Below are 19779 nucleotides of genomic sequence, written 5' to 3' on the forward strand. Positions count from 1 at the left end.
TGTGTCTGTGTCTTCAGATGGCTGGTTTCTTGTCAGAAGACCAGTCAGACTGAATGAAGGGCCCAACCTAGTCTAGTATGACTTCATCTTAACTAATAAAACTATAAGGACCTAATTGCCAAATAAGGTCACGTTCTGAGGCGCTGACAGTTCAGACTTCGAAATATCTTCTGGGAGTGTTAGTACACAATTCAATTCATAACACAGAGTGTATACTTCTCAGGGGCAGAGACTGTGTCTAGTATGCCGAAGGCCCAGCTAGTGTCTGGCCCAGTACATTTTTGTCAAATGAATGACAATATGCAAATATTCTGCTCTGTTCTCCTGAGAACTGGGTCACCCTTTATGCTGTCCAGGAGCACCTCTTTGATGTGGCCTCTGCCTCCAGGCCTCCACTACAGTCCTATTGGAATCCTGCATTCCAGTCAAGCGAGAATAAATACTTAATTTTCTCCAAATACCGCGTATTCTCTCACTTCATTCATGCTTTTCCTTATTAAACATCCTCCTACTCCCCATATCTCTATATCAAATCAAAGTTCTCCTACCTGTTATAAACTTATCCCAAATGTTTATGAATGCCTGTTTGTTATTATACTTCATTATTTTTTCATATTTCCTCGTCCCACTAAGATGAGAGCTCCTTGAAGTCAGGAACTAAGTTGTGCTCATAATTACATTCCCAGTACCAAGCACAACAAACACCAGAAGTGAATTTACCTTGACACGTGAAGAGCCCCTCAGTTGCACGGCTACTTCAAGCTTGTGTGCCTCATGCCAGGCACATTGCTGGGTACTGGGGACACAGGGGCCAGGGGGAAGGGAGCTCATCCTTATTTAGCACTTTTTAGATGGCACTAGCACTCTGAATGAATAAAAACTCAAGGAGTATAATATACTTATAATATTATCTTCTTTTTTTTTTTTAAAGAGAAGCCTCCAAATTGCAAAACCTTCAGACCTCATAAAACCTGTATCTTCCCCTGCATAGCACCTGTAGTGCTGAGTGATTTAATTCTAGAAATATTTTCATGCATAGACCTCATTCGGAAATTATTTATCTCTAGACTATCGTAGCATTTTTATATATCTCTGTTATTACTTCTTATATTTTCTATTAAATTATCATTTTATATATGTGACTTATTTTCTCTACTAGATTATACATTCTATAAGGACCAGGTCTATGTTATAATAATCTTCATCCGTACCATATATTCTGATAATAGTGTGTACTCAATAAATATTTGCTGAGTAAATATTAAGAGCAACCAACAACTTATTTATTAGTCTGGTGCAGGCATTTGCTTTCATTATTGCATTTAATACAAAAACATGTGACATAAGTACCATTATTCCTATTTTAAGGGTGAGGAAATTGAAGCTCAGCAAGACAAAGTAAAATGACTGGTCTCATAGCTAATATATGGAAATCCTAGTTTCAAACTTAGGTATATGTCTGAGTGACAAAGCCAGGCTCTTAACCACTGCAGAGAAATAAATCATTCTTCAGGAAGTTGAATAAGATCTATTTCTTGTGCTTAAAGAATTCCCACTTAGTAGAGGAATCAGACATGTAATTTTTTTAAGTGATGAATGCTATAATGCCCCCAAACAAAATGCTCTGGGAACACCACCCAGAAGCTGGCTAAATGTGCCTGGGAGAGTTGTTGAAGGATAAGCCACTCAGCTGGTGATGGGCATTCTAAGCAGGAGAAAAACCCGTGAAAAGGTACAGAAGGGCCATCAGGACCACACAGGAAGTTCTGTGTGATAAGAGGGTATAAACCTTAAGATACATGTGGAGAGTTGAGGTTGCAAGAGTTTGTGGAGCCAAAATCATGAAGGCCTCACAGGTCATGCAAAAGAAACTAGGGAAGATTTTATTCCTCAGGTCGTGGAGAAGCAATGAGAGCTTTAAAGAAAGGAGATGAAATGTTCGCATTGTTTTTTAAGAAATTTTCTCTAACAGCAGTATGAAGGAGAGAGTCCGGAGAGTATGACTGTTAGGGGGAGCCAAGTTAGGAGTCCTTGGCAGGTCCAGGTTTTGAGATTCTGTAGGCCTGAGCCCAAGCAGCAATGCTAGGTAGATTCGAGAGGCATTTCTGAGGTAAACTTGACTGCATTTGTTGGATGGTTAGAAGTGCTAGATAAGCACTAGTGAGAAAATGCAGAAATTTCTGATTGCAAGATTGGACAGACAGCATTAACCAGATTAGGAATTTTTTAAAAAGTCTGGGTAAGATAATGAGTTTATTCGTAGGCATTTAAATAGAAATTTGGAGCAGAGGACATTATGGTCTATGCTGGAGATATGGATTAGCGAAGCATCAATAAAGGATAAGAACCCCCATTTATTAATTTATTTAACAAATATTGAGGCCCTCGTATTTGCCAGGTGCTATGCTAGGTGCTAGAGGCACAAAGTGTTGCCACTCTTACAGAAATTACAGTCTAGTGGCAGATAGGCAACAAACAAACAAAATAATTTTATTGTAAGATAAATATCATGAGGAGACATATGAAGGGGGGACTATGATAGAAAACGATGGAGTAGGAGACTAGTTTAGTTGGAGGGATCAGACAGCACCATTTAAACTGAGACCTAAAGGAAAAAAGTTGTTCTACAGGGAAGAGCTAGAGGAAAGAGTGAGAGAAATAGATAGAGGTATACATTTTGGCAACATCATTTATGAACAGCAAACCAATAAGGGGATGCCTTTCAAGAGACTGAGAAAGAACAGAGAGGTAAGGGAACAAATAAACAAACATATTCTCTTTGACAAGAGAGAAAGGAATTCTAGAACTCTGCTGTCTACTACAGTAGCCACTAGACACATGTGACTATTCAAATTAGTTAGAATTAAATAAAATGGAAAATTAAGTTTCTCAGTCACACTAAGCACATGTGAAGTGCTTAATGACACATGCGGCTTGAAGCTGCCATATTGTACAACACAGGCGTAGAACATTACCATTGTCACCAAAAAATTCTTATTGTCAGTGTTGATGTAAAGGAAAGTTTATAGTGTCAAAAACTGAAGAGAGGTCAAGTTGGAGGGGAACTAAAAATAGGGCCATTCCTGTCCTCTCTACTCTCCTCAAGGTGAATCCTAATTATGTATTGAATAATCAAATGAAATTGTGGTTTTAGAAGTGGGAAACTGCGCTTTCTGGTTTTCATTAAGTTAATATCTGTAATGTTAGATTTGGAAGGGATCATAGCAATTCTCATTTACTGTATTCACCACTCCCTCTATCATGCAGCATGGAAACTGCTGTTCAGAGAGGCTGTTTTCAAAGACACCCAGGGCTTCCTGTCGGCATCAAGACTAGGGAATACATTTCAGTCTGAGTTTTTTTTCTATAATAATATGGATGTATCCAAATTAGAGTTAAGGGAAGTTCTGTAAAACTTGAACCCAAAGATTTTTAGTTTAATTAATCTAAGCCATTTTCCTTATATCACGCTAATTGTAGAGGGTGTCAGTTTACTAATTAATTGGAATTTCATAATGCCATAGAGCTCTATTTCAAAAGACAATTTAAGTAATCTTTCAGAAAGATTGCCTTTAGGAAGAATATGCAGGGTTTTCTTTTTCTCTCTAATCCTACTATCAAATTTTAGTTTTGCCTGTACCTGGTTTTTATAATGTTTTCAAATAATATTTCACCAGTAATGAAAGCTTGAGGACAAATGATGCAACTATAAGACAATAACTCTGTACAATGCTTATAATTTTCTTTTATTTAATAAGATTGCTAAAATTTTTCCTTTTATAATTAACTGCTCTTTAAAAATTTTAGACACAACAGGAAGCAGAAGCAAATGCCTGTCATTATGGTAGTATAGATAACTTAATGAGGAACTTTGCAGCCCAAACATGATGAAATAAAGGAAAACAAGAAGGATAATCTATTTTCTTTTGCTTTGAAGATGAAATGATGATTAGAAGGTATGATTATGAAAAGTGAGAGCATATGTGAGAACAAGATTTAACTGTTTCCTTGTCTTTTTGAGAAATTTAGACAAAAGCAAATTGAAATGAAACATGGCTATTAGATTATCATATTTCATATGCGAATAAGCAAGAACTTCTAATATTTCAAAATCAAACTAATCTAAAGTAGAGTGATACTAATCTATAGTTGATTTATGTTTATGAGGAGAAAATTATTTGTCTATTTGATTCCTTTTACAAAGAAGAATATAGATTATCTCAGATGTATAACTAATTTCAAAATTTCCTCCAGAGAAGATCGTTAAAAGAGAGTTTTACAAAAAGGATGCAGACTAGATTTTGGCATTTAGATCTAAGGCTGCATGTTACAGCCTCAACCAAATCCCCTTGCTTTGCAGTAGGATATCTTTAGAGACCTTTAGAATGTTTAATTAAGCTCCTTTCAGGCAAATTAGGAGGCTATAGAAACAGCACAACATGATATAAACACTTTAGATTCACAAACAGAAGTTATTACATACACAGAATCTCTCGTGGGAGCAGAAACATTCAGTACCTTCACATTATCCACGTAAAAAGTTTAAATTCCTTAGCTTACATCCTTGTTCCTTCCCAATCTGCCTTTATCTTTTCTTTGACACAGGCCCTGCATGCATCCAAGCTGTAATACACCCTGTTCTCCAAACACATCATATGCATATGCATATGTTCCTCAGTGGCCCGGGGTTCATGCCACCTACTGAAATGCCATCTACTTTCCTTTCCACTTAACTAGTTTCTACCCATCTGCCAAGGTCTAGCTCAGATTCTGTCTTCTTCATGACTTAATCTTTTTTTCTTTAATATGAAGATTTCTCACTATCCATAACACTAATTTGGTACTTACCATATGTGACCTTGCATTTCTGGTTTATTACTTTATATATGTCTATTCGTTTTTCCAAAGGTCATAATTCCCTAAAGGGAAAAGAATTGAGTTAGCGTTTACTGAGCACTTGCTGTGTGATTCTAGTATTTTATATATTATTTCAATCCATCCTCACAATGTCACAAAATAGATATTATTATTCACAATTTACAACTGACAAAATAAGACATCGAAAAACTCCAATAAGATTTGTCAGCTATTAATTGATAGAATGTATCCACTGCAGTGCCTTAGTAATTTTTTCTAATATCAACAAACATCATACCATCCCCATCTATAGAGTTATTTTAATCACAGTATATACTCAGTATCTTTGTAGCGACTATTTTGCTGAAGTCAGCCTATTCTCTATCATGCAAAGTTTAGAGTATAGATCCTCCTCTGTAATGCCAGATAGCTTGTATATTATCTTACCATGTCCTCATAACAGCAGTTCAGCAAAACCCCTTTACCTGAGTGTATCTGTGATGTTGAACAATTACTTCACTGATTTTTTGGCTAATTGATGAGATTAATCATTTAAATATGAGGCATACACCACACTACAGTCTTCCGAGGTGCTAGATCATTAGATATAAGACACTAGTCATAATCAATCAGCAGCTTTGAAGCCTCCAAGCCGCCATCTTCAGCTATGCCCTCTCTTCACACTCGTACTAATATACATCTCCCAAACTGCTGAAAAGTCTCTTTCATCTCCTATCACTATTCTTTACCTTAATACCATTGTTCACATGAATACAGTTTCATTTATAGAGAAATAAAAACGAGAGAACTCAGGGAGACTAGCTGGCTTCTTATACATGACCTCAGTGAGTAACAGCCCCCTATTGGGTTATCACAGTATTGAGTCTGGGCCTTGGTTCTGCATGCTCTGAAACTCAATTATTGTCAGTGTATCCAGGGATGACTAAGCTCATATGCCATAATAACAAGTTATTAATTTACAATAGAAAATATGTCTGCTTACAATTACAGGATGTGCTAATTAGTACTTCACTCTCATTAGGAAAAGCAAGATGGAAAAACATATTTTAATTACCAGGTGGCTTGGTGAGCCTGATCTCTGAGAGGGGGAAATCAGCCAACCAGACAACCTTTATGGCTACTGTCATTGAGCTAGAATGGCCAGATGAGCCCATCTCATGGGTCATCCCAACCAAGCAGCACATTCATATCAGCAGCCTGGAGCTGGAGCAGGAGAGCATCACCACCATAAAGAGCTAGAGATACATTGCCAAATTCTTTCTCCCAGCACTCAGGAAGACTCTCCCTCTTTTCTTTTCCCAATTTATTCAGTTTTGTGAATTATTTTCCTAAAGTATAACTTCTTCCACATTCAAATATGCCTTGATTAACATATCTTGAAGAAATAGGCCCTTTTCTCTTACTTTGAGCCAAGATGAGATCAGATATGGATCTTTGACATTGTCAAGGAGCTAGTACTTTTGTCCTTTATCCTCTCATTTAGGGTGTATCTTTTCAGGCTCCTGATTTGGGGCAGGGGTCTTTGCCCTAAACCTCCCACCTCAGGGCCTTCAGAGTCCTATTCTCCATGCCACCCTCAGCTAGGCTCATGGCAATACTAGGTCTTTGCAGAAGCACTTTAGTCCACTGTTAGTTTCAGGACTTGCTTTCTTCTCTGCACTTGGATTCCTACTTCATTTTTAGACTCTGAGAATTTCTCCTACTTGCAAACTAAGCTGGCCATTTAAAAGTAATTTATAAGTTTTCTATTCAGAAGTTTTAGCTGCTTTCTAAGGAGAAGGATTTCAAGGACATCTAATGTGCCAAATGGCTGGAAATAGAATCTCAATGTATTTTTTCATACATTTGTTTTCTACATGCCTTTAGCTCATTATTTTATCTGAATTTTATCACTCCCCAATGACACATAGTTCCCTGCCAAGTTACTACCCAAGCAAGGAAGCTGCCCCAGAGAGAGCATGCCTGGGTTCCCACAGATCCCTAGAGAAGTGAAGTTAGAATTCAATGTCATTTCTCCCAACTCATCACTTGTTTTGTTTTGTTTTGTTTTGTTTTTATTCACAGTGAATTTCGTGTGTCTGTGTGTCTCTTATAGGCTTAGCCTGTACTAGTTCCCAAAATTATAAAAACAAATAAGCCATAGCCTATATCCTTCAGGACCATACAGATTGACAATATAGATAGATGGATAAACGAAGTAATTTCAGAATGATAAGGGCAACGAGAGTGGTATGATCAATGAAAAGACAATGTGCTTTTAAAAAAGAAGTGGTCTGTTTGTCTGGAGGCGAAGGTGGATAGAACAGCAGAGAGGAGACAGCACCTGACCTCAGTCTTGAAGGCCGAGTAGAAGGTCAGTAGATAGATGAGGATAACAGGAGAAAGACATCATTTCAGTCAAAGAGAACAACCTAAGCAAAGACAATAAGACAAGGAACAATCTGGTGTGAGGAGCTGCAGCTGGCAGTTTTGTATAGCTGGAACAAAGGGTGGAAAGGAGCAAAGTTAGGCATTGGGGAGGCAGGTGAAGGTCAAATGATGAGGAACTTTGAACGCCATGCTTTGAGAATTTTAGACTTTATCCTGAGGGCATATAGATACCTGGAAGGATTTTGAGCAAGAGAATAACATGGTCACATACATATTTTAGAACGATGACTGGAAACATTTTTCATAGCTTACATCCCACTGCACTACACAGCTTCTGATCATGGATGTTTTGGGAGTTAACTGGAGTGACTTCACAGAACTCAGAGGTTCAAAGCTCAAGGAATGGCCATGAGAAAGCCTTCAGGTTTTGGTAGTTACTCCCCTATTTGAATCCTGAACCCTTTTAAGCCATCTGGTTTAAGGAGAATTAGCCTGTAGCACCCTGCTTCTGAAAACCTCCCAGCTGGCATAGAACATCCTCTGAGTCTCCAGCTAAACAAGATTATGCCGCTGCTGATCTGCCGCAGCTGGGAGCAAGTCAGACTGGCATCTCGCCAATGGTTCAGCATCCAAAGGTTTTATAATTATAAAGGCTTTTTACATCACATTAAAAGAAAAATAAAACTGCATAAATGAGTGTAGCATATTCCGTCCCGGCAATGGCAAAAAGACAAAATCTTTTTAGAGGAAGACAGATTGCTCTTTGCCCTTGGCTACTTAAGATTATTGTGCACATGCTTCTGGCTGAGCACTTGTCCCATTCCTGGGTTTATGTAACTGTTTGTTTACATTTGGCTCCAATCTCCCTAGGCTCTGTAGTCTTTGTATTCACAGTGCCTGACACAAAGTAGATACTTCATAGATGCTTGCTTATTGAAAGGTTAGGTGGGTGAATAAAATATATTTTTAAGTGATCACCTAAGTTGAAAGAAAAGAATACTGATATTACGAGTAAACAGTTTCCATTTTCTGTAGGTTCCACACTCAAACTCTATTATGAAAGCTGAAATTAGTAGATAATGAGTACCTATTACCTACCAGGTATTGGAGACAAAAAGTAAATAGTATGGTCCCTGCTCTCAAGATAATCACTGTGGCTGGAGTGGGAGACAAGTAAGCCAACCCAGCGTGTTGAGAATTATGATAGATACATGAAAAGAATGCTTGGGGAGACACCAGCCCAGCCTAGAATAGGGAGATTGAAGAGAGGGTCAGGGTTGGCTTCTAGAAAGTCATGATCCTTGAGCTCCATCCTGAATGAGGGATGAGAATTAGAAGTTTGTTACACTGTCCAAGTGTTACAATATATAATAATGACTAGCAATGGGCCTGTTAGTCATCTGAATTCTGGATGAATAATGACATACTAAATTGGAACTCAGACTATTTTAATAAGAAAAGTATTGCACTTTTTTTATAAACTGGTGGTATGGACCCATTTATTCAATCATCGGGTGTTTACTGAGCACTCTTCTCGGTGTATTGGGATACCTAGAAGTGTAAACCATTACACTAAATCTTCAAGAGATTATAATCTCACTAGAGGCTACAATGACCTCACACACAAAACAGTTCATGGACATGCAGGGCATTGTATTTATCAGACCCAAAGCCTGATAGGCAATAAACGAGCAGAAATAAGAGCTGCAGCTCAAAATACTTGGGAATGAGCCATTAGAAGAAGATAGACCTTGAGCAGACCTAATATAGAAGAGAAAAAAAGAAGACAAAAAGGAAAAAATGAAGATAAAAGAAAAGGATATTTCATATGAGAACTAGAAAAGGAAGGAGAAGGGGCTGAAAGTGGAGTACTAAATCAACTTAAAGTTACAGAGCCAAGTGCCATGTTGAGCACAGAAGAGACAAATATGAAGGAGACATCAAATGTGCCAACAAACACCAACAGTGCAACCTCACTGGCAGACCATGGCTGGATGCACAACAGACATGTTTAGTTTGGACTATAACATACCTTTAATTTCTTAAATCATTTTGAAATTAAAATTCTGTAATATTTACATGAAAATCTAGATATCTTGCTTGAAGCAATTGTCCAGAATTGAGCAGAAGCAGCCCTTTAGATGGAATATATTCCCAAATTTGCTACTCAGCCTACTTCAATCACATTAGTGTTACCTGCCCTATCCCTGTGGAATTTAGATTTTGCCATCCCTGGTTAAAATCTAGCAAAAAGGAAAGACATTTGCATAAATAATTATACAGTTGGCCTTTTCTATTTGTGGGTTCCACATTCATCAATTCATCTAATCTTGCCCAGTCGGTTGAACCTGTGGATGTGGAACCTGTGGATACAAAGAGCCAGCTGAGGGTCTGAGCATCTGAGGATCTTGGTATCTGTGGGGGTTCCTATAATCGACACCCTCAGATACCCAGGGATGACTGTAATAGGAAGTAGAGGACAAAGTGAAGTCTAAAGCACTGTGGGAGTTCATCATTTAATAGCTATTTCCTGAGTTACTCCGATCTGTCAGTCTTCTTACTACGACTGAGGAAATGCTAGTGCCTGGATTCCTGAAATTCACTGTCTACAGATAGAGAAGTATATGGAGCAAATAATCACTGCACAGTGTAATGAATGCCACAACAAAGTTATGTGGACAAGACACAGTGTGGCCCCAAACGCAAGTGATCACCTGTTCTCAGGAAGTCAGAGAAGCAGCACTTGAACTTGGTTTACACCAAGGAATGGAGGCATGAAGCAACGTGTGAAACTTAGGGAACATATGGAATCTAATATGGCTATAGTATAGGATGACTAGAGATATTTAAGCTGGAAACTAAGAGAATAAGATTTGCATTTGAGTGGGGACAGTGTGTTTGGAACATTAATATTAGAATCAAAGACATTTCAAATTCAGAGGCTATCCTAAGAGTCTAGGCCCGAAGCAGAGGGGGCAGAGAGGTTGGGGTGGATACCATGACATTCAGAGAGAGAGAAATGCAAGACATCAGATGATGAAGTATTGAAATACACATTTCAAATGTTAGAAGCTAAGGGCACTTAAAGTAAATCTTTCAGTGTCAATAAATCTGTTGTGTTGCCTTTTTAAAATTCAAGTCCTCCTCTGGCTTATACAAAACATATTTTAGTTTAGTTCTTTTTATTGTTTAATCTCTCTCTCCATGTAATGGACAAAACTTTAACTTGTGGTAAAGAGACTAGTCCTGTAAAAACGATGATGAGATATTACTACATACCTATTAGAATGGCCAAAATCTAGAACACTAACACAACCAAATGCTGGTGAGAAACTCTCTTTTATTGCTGGTAGGAATGAAAATTGGTACAGCCAGTTTCAAAGACAGTTTGGTAATTTTTCACAAAACTAAATGTACTCTTACCATATGATCCAGCAATCATGCTTCTTGGTATTTACCCAAGGAACTGAAAAGTCATAAAAACCTGCACATCGATGTTTACAGCAGCTTTATTCGTAATTGCCAAAACTTGGAAGGAATGAAGATATCTTTTGGTAGGCAAATGGATAAATCAACTGTGATACATTTAAACTATGGAATATTGTTCAGTGCTAAAAAGAAATGAGTTATCAAGCTATAAAAAGACATGGCAAAAACTTAAATGCCTATTACTAAATGAAAGAAGCCAGTCTGAAAAGGCTACATATTGTATGATTCTAACCATATGATGTTCTAGAAAAGGCAAAACTATGACAACAATAAAAAGATCGATGGTTGCCAGGGGTTGTGTGGAGAGAGGGAGATCAATAGGTGAAGCGCAGGGGACTTTTTTAGTGCAGTAAAACTACTCTATGATATTATAATGATGAATGCATGTTATTATACATTTGTTCAAACCTATAGAACATACAGCATGAAGAGTGAAACCTAATATAAACTGCATTTTGGGTGATAATAATATATCATTGTAGGTTCATTAATTATAATAAATGTACTACTCTAGTGGGGGATACTGATAATGGGGGTGCTATGCATGTATGGGAGCAGGGAGATAGGGGAAATCTATGTACCTTTCCTTCAATTTTACTATGAGTCTAAAACTGCTCTAAAAATAACTCTTTAAAAAAAAAAAAAAGAAAGAGACTAGTTCTGATGTTTACTAACTATATGTCTAAGCTCAATTAGCTTAGACAAGTGGACTTATCTAAATACCAGTAAAATAAAACTTCTGATACTTCACAGGGTCTTCTTTATTCTCTAACAGAAAATGTGTACATGAAAACACATTAAAATCTACAGTTCAATGTAATTGGTTATAAGGAATTTAAATTAGAAAAAGTAAATCATTTGGAGTGTGCTTAGGACATTTTATTTGCATACCATTTTACAGATTTATTTGTCATTGCTTCCCATTATTAAAGTAAACATCATAATTCACTGTGATAAAAATTCTATTTTTAAAAAGACATTTAAATCTCTCAAGTCGAGAAAATTCCATATAATTTGGTGTAAAGCCTTGTTCAGGTTATTTGAATAAATGAGATCCAGGTTAAATAAATAAAATCTACTGTCACTAAAACATTACATGTTTTATGTCCTTACAAATAAGCACTCTGTCAAAGTACAGAGGTCACTAACAAGATCTTCCAGATAGATAAAATAAAGAAATTATTGGGAATGGTGTTTCATATTGCTCTTTTAAAGTTATATTCTTTCTGCAGAGAGTTGCTTTGCATATTAAACCAGTAAAGATGATCCTTATTTCAAAGGAATCATTTTTTCTCTCATTTTCCTGCTAAAATACCATAAAGCTTTTACTTTCCCATTTTTGATAGAAGCGTTAGTGCAAGAAATATTTTACTTTCTTCTTAACGTTGCAAGAAATGCAATGTGATACAACTGAGAGCTTTTTTGCCTGAGAAACATGAGAGAGAGGTGTGACTATGACAAACTGGAGAACAAATGACCCATCTAAAGAAGACCATGCTCTAGCCAATTGTTGCTATGCAACAAGATTGAGAGCCAGTGTTGGTAGAATGTCTGATTCCATGTGAAGCCATAAATCCATATTTTATGCAAATTTTTCTAATTTTAAACATGTGTGACTAATTCAAAAATTTGTAAACACTGTGGGTCAAATTAAGCCTTCGGCTTGCTGATTTGCAGCCTCTGGAATATATCATGCTCTAGACTCTGATATTTTAAGTCAGAAAAATTTGTGTACTAATCTTGCTTTTGCAACCTACTAAGTAATAAAAACTTGTGCTAGCAGGCTCATTTCACTAATATAAAAAGTTGTCATAATAATGTCTTCATCTGGTTGTTATTTTTCTTACAATTTTGTAAGAAAAATTTTCAAACACAAATAAAAGTTTGAAGATTTTTATTTTACCATGACCACCCATATACTCCCCACATATTTTCTGCTATTAACATGTTACTACACTTGCTCTCCAGGATATCTATTCATCTATCCAGTCATCAATTTATCTTACTTTTGGATAAGTTTCAAAGTAGTTGCAGCCATCGGTATACATCCTTCTCTGGAATGCTTTGAGAAATAAATGAAATAATGCACAGAAATCATCAAGTGCAATATCTAGCACATAGATAAACGTAAAAGTCGAGGTAGCCCCCTTTCCTCCACCTAGGTTTACAACGTGTAGCTTGAATGTCATTGGACCCACTAAGAGTGTGTGTTTTATACTTGGAAAGAGAGAGATTTCTACAATAAAATTTTCATCAGAATCTTTTTGGCTCCCATCTTAAGACTGTGTTCAGAACCTCAAAGTCTGTCACAGCCAAAATAGAGTATCCACATTCCTCTCTAATCTTCCCTCTTCTTAAAAAAAAAAAAAAAAAAAAAGCTTTAGACATAACAAAACAAACAAACATAGGAAGACTCTAAAAGTTGGGAAGAAGAAAACGAACTGGGATTAACAATGAAATGAGTACTCTGGATTTTTTTTTGTTTCCCATCTATCCTGGGTGGGGCACTGGATAGTCCTACATCCTGGAATCCCTGACAGGCACAGACAAAAAAAAAAGTCTCACTAAAAGCCTGCCCCACCCACCCTCTGTAGCCAAAGGACTGGGAAAAGGAAGGGCTAATAGAACGGGAATCATTTAATAATAGTTGTCCTACTCTAACCAAACATCCAAGGAAAAACTATCCCCTCACCCTTGCAGTGCCAGGGGATTGGGTGATATCCAGACTTCTGGCCTAACCGAGGAGAGCGAGAGAGACAATTATGAGCTGGCTCTGTATTTCCTCCACTGGGTTGATGTCAGGGAGCCAAATAGGAACTACACTTCCACTCTCATCAGGCAGCAAAGAGACAGAACCAGCTGGTGTGAGAGTGTTTCTGGATGAGATTAACATCTGAATCAGTATACTGAGTAAAGTGGATTGCTCTTCTAATATAGTTGGCCCCATCCAACCCACTAAGGGCCTGAATAGAATAAAAAAGCATAGTAAGAAAGAATTCTCTCTCTTTCTATCTTAGAGCTGGGACATTGGTCATCTCCTGACTTCAGACTCAGATTTGAACTGAAACTTACATCAACTTTCCTGGGTCTCCAGCTTGCCAACTGTAGATCCTGGGACTTCTTAGCATTCATGACTGCATGAGCCAATTCCTTATAATAAAATTACTTCATATCTCAAATTGGTTCTGTTTTTCTGGAAAACCCTGATTAATGCAGTTCTACTAACCACAAGAAACTGGATCCTGCCAAAAACCTGAATGAATGTGGAAGCGGATTTTTCCCCAGAGCTTCCCAATAAAGCTTGGTCTGGCTGACACATTGATTTTTGCCTCGTGAAATTAGAGGTAGCAGACCTAGACAAGCCCACCCAGATTTCTGACCTCAGAGCTGTGAGACAATCAGAGTTGTTTTTAAGCTACTAGGTTTGTGGCGATTGTTATTCATCAATAGAAAACTAATACACTGACTTCTTCATCTTCTACCTTTCTGCTTCCTTCATTCACTCACTTCAGCCACACTGGCCTTCTGGCTCTTCCTTGACAACGCCAGGCACCCTCCCCCTGGGGGGCCTCAGCACTGGCTTTTCCTGCTGGTTGGAATGCTCTTCCTGTAGATATCCATATGTCTAGTTTCCTCACCTCTTCAGTCTTCCTGAAATATCACTTTCTCAATGAATCCTACCCAATTCCCTACCTGCCACAACCTATTCGTCTTATACTTCTCTGCTTTTTCATTTTCTCCAAAATATTCATTACCTTCTAACAGACAGTATAACAAACTTATTTATCGTACCTATTGCTTGTTTAGTGGTCTACCCCAATTAGAATGTAAGCCCATAAGGGCAGGGATATTTGTTTTACTTACAAACTTTCTACACACCTGGAACATTCTCCAGCCTAGGATATGCTTACAAAGTACTTTCAGAAAAAAACGAACTCTATATCAAGTTACCTCTTAATGCATCAAATTATAACATGATAAGCTGTGATAAACATTTTATACCCCTCCTCACAATAACATTATATATAGATATAAAACATCTCTATGTGAATGGAAATGTGATAGTAAATAATAGACTCTGTAGTCATTAGTATAAAAATATATTGGATGGTCCTTTGCCATTCTTATATCACTAGGAGTAGGAAAATAGAAGAGGAACTTTAACAACTGGAACTGAGATATTTGGGAAAAGAAGGTGGGTGATACACAAGGTACATTGGTCAAACCTAAGGCTTGCATAGCACATTTCTTAAAGCTACAGATACAGAAAATTGAACCAATTGCCTTCTAAGACATCTTAGAATCCTATATTCCATAATTATCCGGCCTCTCCACAAACTCAATGAACTGTTGGTTCAAGATTTGATCTCTCATCTTTTTATTGATGACCCTTGAATCTACATTTGCAGTCCTCTCTAAGGACCCAAATCCCTATCATTTTTCTCCAAATACTTCCAGACATCTCCATGTGGATATTCCACTGTTACCTGAAACTGAACATGTCAGAATCATACTCAACCTCGTGACCCTGAATTTCAATGCCTCCTCCATTTTTTGAGTTACTTAGATGTTCTTCCACCTCTCTTTCAATGCCTGAGTCCCTCTCTGGACCCACTTTTTCTCCCTTAAAATTTTCTCTCTCGTGTTGTCTTTTTCATTATCACTGTTCTTACCCTTGTTCAGGCTTCACTTCCTCAAACCTGAAATACTTGGTCAACGTTCTAAATGATTTTCCTGTCTCCCATCACATCTGTGATTCTCTCTCCATCAATCCTATATGTCAGTGGTCCCCAACCTTTTTGCACCAGGGACTGACTGGTGCTCCTAGAGAATCTAATGCCTGATCATCTGAGGTGGAGCTGAGGTGGTGATGCTAGCGCCGGGGAGCGGCTGCAAATACAGATGAAGCTTTCTTTACTCTCCTGCTGCTCACTTCCTGTTATGCGGCCTGGTTCCTAACAGGCTGCAGACCAGTACTAGTCTGTGGCCCAGGGGTTGGGGACCCCTGCTATATATATCAATTGCTGAATCTTTCTAAAGTGGATTTTAATATTCTTAAGGCCTTAAAGTCTTCCAATGAGTCCCCGCTGCCTACTGAGCAAATTTTTATTAACACTCAAGCAAGCCACAGGCTAGCTTGTAAGACATTTCATGGTCTGGCCTATTCAATCTAGTTTCTTGTCCCTTAATTTTTCTCCCTTCTTTTTTTGGATACATCCATCCTACCTAGTACTATTATGGTGTTCAGTAAAGAACAGATATTTTAAACAAAATAAAAGTGAAAGTAAGGCTAGTTTAAGAAAATGTTTTGGAATTAAGGAAATGACTTTTCATGATATCTTGATGTTTGTTATAGCAAGGAACTCAGTATCTTCCCTGATAGTAGCACCTTTCTTAGTGTGTAAATGTGTCTTTGGGAAGTGATTTTCATAGATAGTGAATTGCTGGTATCATATATTTCAATGAAACGTAAAGCAATCTGAATCTCAAGTGGGTCACCCTGTGAGCAGTGTTCTCTGCTTGTTTCTGCAGGGAGCCCCGCAAGGTGGTTCTGCATAAAGGGTCCACTGGTCTGGGCTTCAACATCGTGGGTGGAGAAGACGGAGAAGGTATTTTTGTATCCTTCATTCTGGCTGGTGGACCAGCAGACCTGAGTGGGGAGCTCCAGAGAGGAGACCAGATCCTATCTGTGAGTATCTCTCCTTAATTTTCATTCACTCCATGTCTGACACCATTCAAGAAAAAGTCACTTTTGGATATGACCCCAAAAGCAGCTTAATTACAAAGGAAAAATGATGAGAGCATTTTGGCTTCGGGCGCACATTGTTGTTTAAATGTTCAGGTGCTTGATGTTTATTATTTCTTCAGATACAGGAAAAGGTGCTAGTGTTCTCATTTAGATCTTCTGAGACCTATTTGCATGCAGTAAAACATTGAGAAGCATGATATGTTATATTACTTAATTTTTTAGTGCAAATTTTTTAGTCCAAATCCATGATTCTATTCTAAAACCTGCACCTTTATAATGTGTTTAGTTTATTGCATACAACGATATGAGAAAATACATAACATAATGCTATACACAATTTGGTAGTGTTGATAAGTGGTATCAGAATCACCATTTCCCTAAATGCAAGAATTACCAGGAACATGTTTTAAGCACTTATTATTCACCACAAATTTTATAAGTTATTTTTAATTCTTACAATTACCCTGAAAGGCACTGTCCCACGTCCAGATGAAGAGAGGAAGGTTCACAGAGGTTAAATAACTTGCCAAAGTTTACCTAACTAGACAGAGCCAAAGCTGGGATTTATATATTCAGTTTAATGCTCGTCACATCTTCCTCCACTCCTTTCTCTCTTCCCACCTCTATTTCCTCTCTCCCTCCTCTTCTTCCTTTCCTTTCATCTTTTCTTTCTTTAGTTTCTTTCTTTTTCAAATATTTAGCGACTGCTTCTTTCTGCTACATGAAGCTGAAGTCACTGTAACCTGGAATATTGACCCTAAAATTCTACCTAGAACATACTTACATCATCATATCATCCTGGCTCAAAATCTGTAAATTGGCCATCCACTCTGTCATTTTATCACAGTCAACACTCACTCACATTGTCTTAGTATTTCTCCAGACACAAAGCACGTACTTTTCCCCCAGGTTAATGCATGCACTTTTACATGCATTAATTTGAGGGATCTTAAAAGAAATTTCGAGTGTCAGGATAGGTTATTCTTACTCCCACTTTCCACATCAGGAGAAGGAAATTCAGAAAGGCTTAAGATTTTTCCAACGCTCCACAGCTACTGAATATGATATTGGACTCAAAGTCAGGTCTCCTGACCCCAAATCGGTGTTTTTCCTCCTCTCTTCAAAACCAGACTGTAGTCTCATTGAACATACTGTCCTGTGTGTACACCACAGGCAGGTGCACACAGAACTAGAGAGAGCTAATATTTATGTGGTACTTTGGCGTCAATTGCTGTTCCAATTAATTTAACCTTACAGCAACCCTATGCCTTATTATATACTCATTTTAGGGATGAAGAAACTGAGACACAGAAATGACATTAGACTCTTTAAGTCTGTTTAAATGAGAAACCTGTTGGGCCCTAGCTTTTATTTGTTTTAACCTCTATACATATGGTAGAGAAAGAGATGAGCTAATAATCTTCTTATGGCTCAACAAAGAAAACACACAAGTATTTCTATTTTCAAAAATAGATCTTTCCATTTAAATATTGCTGCCAGGACCACATAGTAAATACGGCAACCAATAGAAATTATGTTCTTCTTAGCGATTACAGTTCACAGAATATAACAACGATCTCTTAAGCTCAGATATTATATCTCTTTTTATGGAAAACATTTGCAAGGATAGCGCAATAATGAAACTATTATCTGTTTTTTGCAATTGAAAAGAAAGAGGGGACATTGCTTCTTTTAGCTTGTTAAAATTTACTTAAACTGTGACTAGAAAGTAGCTAGTTTTGAGGTTCAGTACTGGAATTTCATTGGTTAACAATGCGAGAAATGAATAAACAAGCTATTCTCAGTATTCTCCAAATATACAATATGGAAAGAATGACAGAATAGAATTATTAGCAATGGAATATGGAAAAAATATGCTTCATCTATAGCTTGCACCTGGACAAGCAATACCTTCCTGGAAAACAAAAGAACAAAAACTAAACAGTAATCAAGAGTTAAATAAAAATTCAATACATATTACTAGGTCATACAAGATTAATTTGCAAATAAGTTATGCTAACAGTAAACCCAGTGAGTTTAGAGAAGAGAAATGGAATCCCCAGGGAAAAGAACTAGAGGCTAGGTCTCTGTTCTCAATTGGCCTTTGTAAAGAAGAGACTTGTGTAATAGACAATTATCTTTCTGATCAGGGACATAATGTTTATTCCTATTTTCTAGAATTATTCTCCCAAACAGACTATAGAATCTTCCTAGATAATTTATTTTATTAATGACTTACCGTGTACCAGGTTGTATGCTAGGACTTGAAATCTTAAAGATGAATGAGATAAATATTCTGTCCTCAAAATATTCGCAGCCTAAAAGCAGATATATCGATATATCTAATATGTATGTAAGTGCATAGATATAAATGACATATAGATAAAGATGGTATAGAAATGTGTGTGTGTGTGTGTATGTGTGTGTGTGTGTGTGGAGAGAGAGAGAGAGAGAGAGAGAGAGAGAGAGAGAGAGAGAGAGAGAGAGAGAGAGATCATAGAGATGCCATAGAAAGGAAGGAGACAAAACGCAGAATGGAGTCTGTTGTATTTTAAGTGTTCAATCAATGCTGCTATTACTACTAACAACTCTGCATTAAAAATGTGTCTGATATTTTTTTATGAGTATAATCATATGTAAAGAGTGCCTCTGTTAGGTAGTTTGAGCCATTCTTTCTTTGACACAAGGCTTGGACTAGATCAACATTTCCCAAAGTGTATTTCACGGGGCACTGAAACAGCAGGGTTGTATTAAGTTGCTACTGACAGAAAGGATCCCCTAGTACCAGGTTTTTGCACCAAAGAACTTCTCAAAACCATTTGTTTAGCAATGTTGCATTGGGAATTTTCTTAGAGGCAGATAAAGTATATGGTTTCTCCCAAACATATTTGACCACCAAACCTTTACATAAGGAGCACCTCACCATTAGTGGGAAAGACTTGAGTGGACATTTTTATAGTTCCTGTAATTAACTGCTTTCCTATAAGAGAGTCATACTTGCCTATAAAGAAAAGGCAACCAGCTATTCACTATGTTTTAAGATTATGAGTGCCATCTAGTGTTCATACATTGTCTGAACATATTGCATGGCCACCTGAAGATAGAGGATTGGAAACACCTTTGTAGAGATTTATCCCCCACTTCTCTTTCCCACCACAGCTACAGAACTAAAGTAGTTAAGATGCTGAAAGATAAAGAAATCATCGCCTGAGGCTATATTCCATACTCGTATTGTGAGTGATCTTTTCTGTCTAAATTCTCCTTTATGTATTCTATTTCTCAGGCATTCGTTG

At 37.4% G+C, this 19779-nt stretch overlaps 1 protein-coding gene across 27 annotated transcripts in view; it reads left to right on the forward strand.

The window, feature by feature from the left end:
- DLG2 (discs large MAGUK scaffold protein 2) overlaps nucleotides 1-19779 on the forward strand; it is a 1668408-nt gene that overhangs the window by 1341059 nt on the left and 307570 nt on the right. For all 27 annotated transcript variants that reach the window (XM_036221811.1, XM_036221806.1, XM_036221807.1 and 24 more), the window contains one exon: nucleotides 16270-16426. In XM_036221811.1, coding sequence (XP_036077704.1) covers nucleotides 16270-16426 — 157 coding nt within the window. The remainder of the gene's footprint in view (nucleotides 1-16269; nucleotides 16427-19779) is intronic.

The sequence above is a fragment of the Rousettus aegyptiacus genome, unplaced genomic scaffold (genome assembly GCF_014176215.1).
Source record: "Rousettus aegyptiacus isolate mRouAeg1 unplaced genomic scaffold, mRouAeg1.p scaffold_m13_p_5, whole genome shotgun sequence".
NCBI lineage: Eukaryota > Metazoa > Chordata > Mammalia > Chiroptera > Pteropodidae > Rousettus > Rousettus aegyptiacus.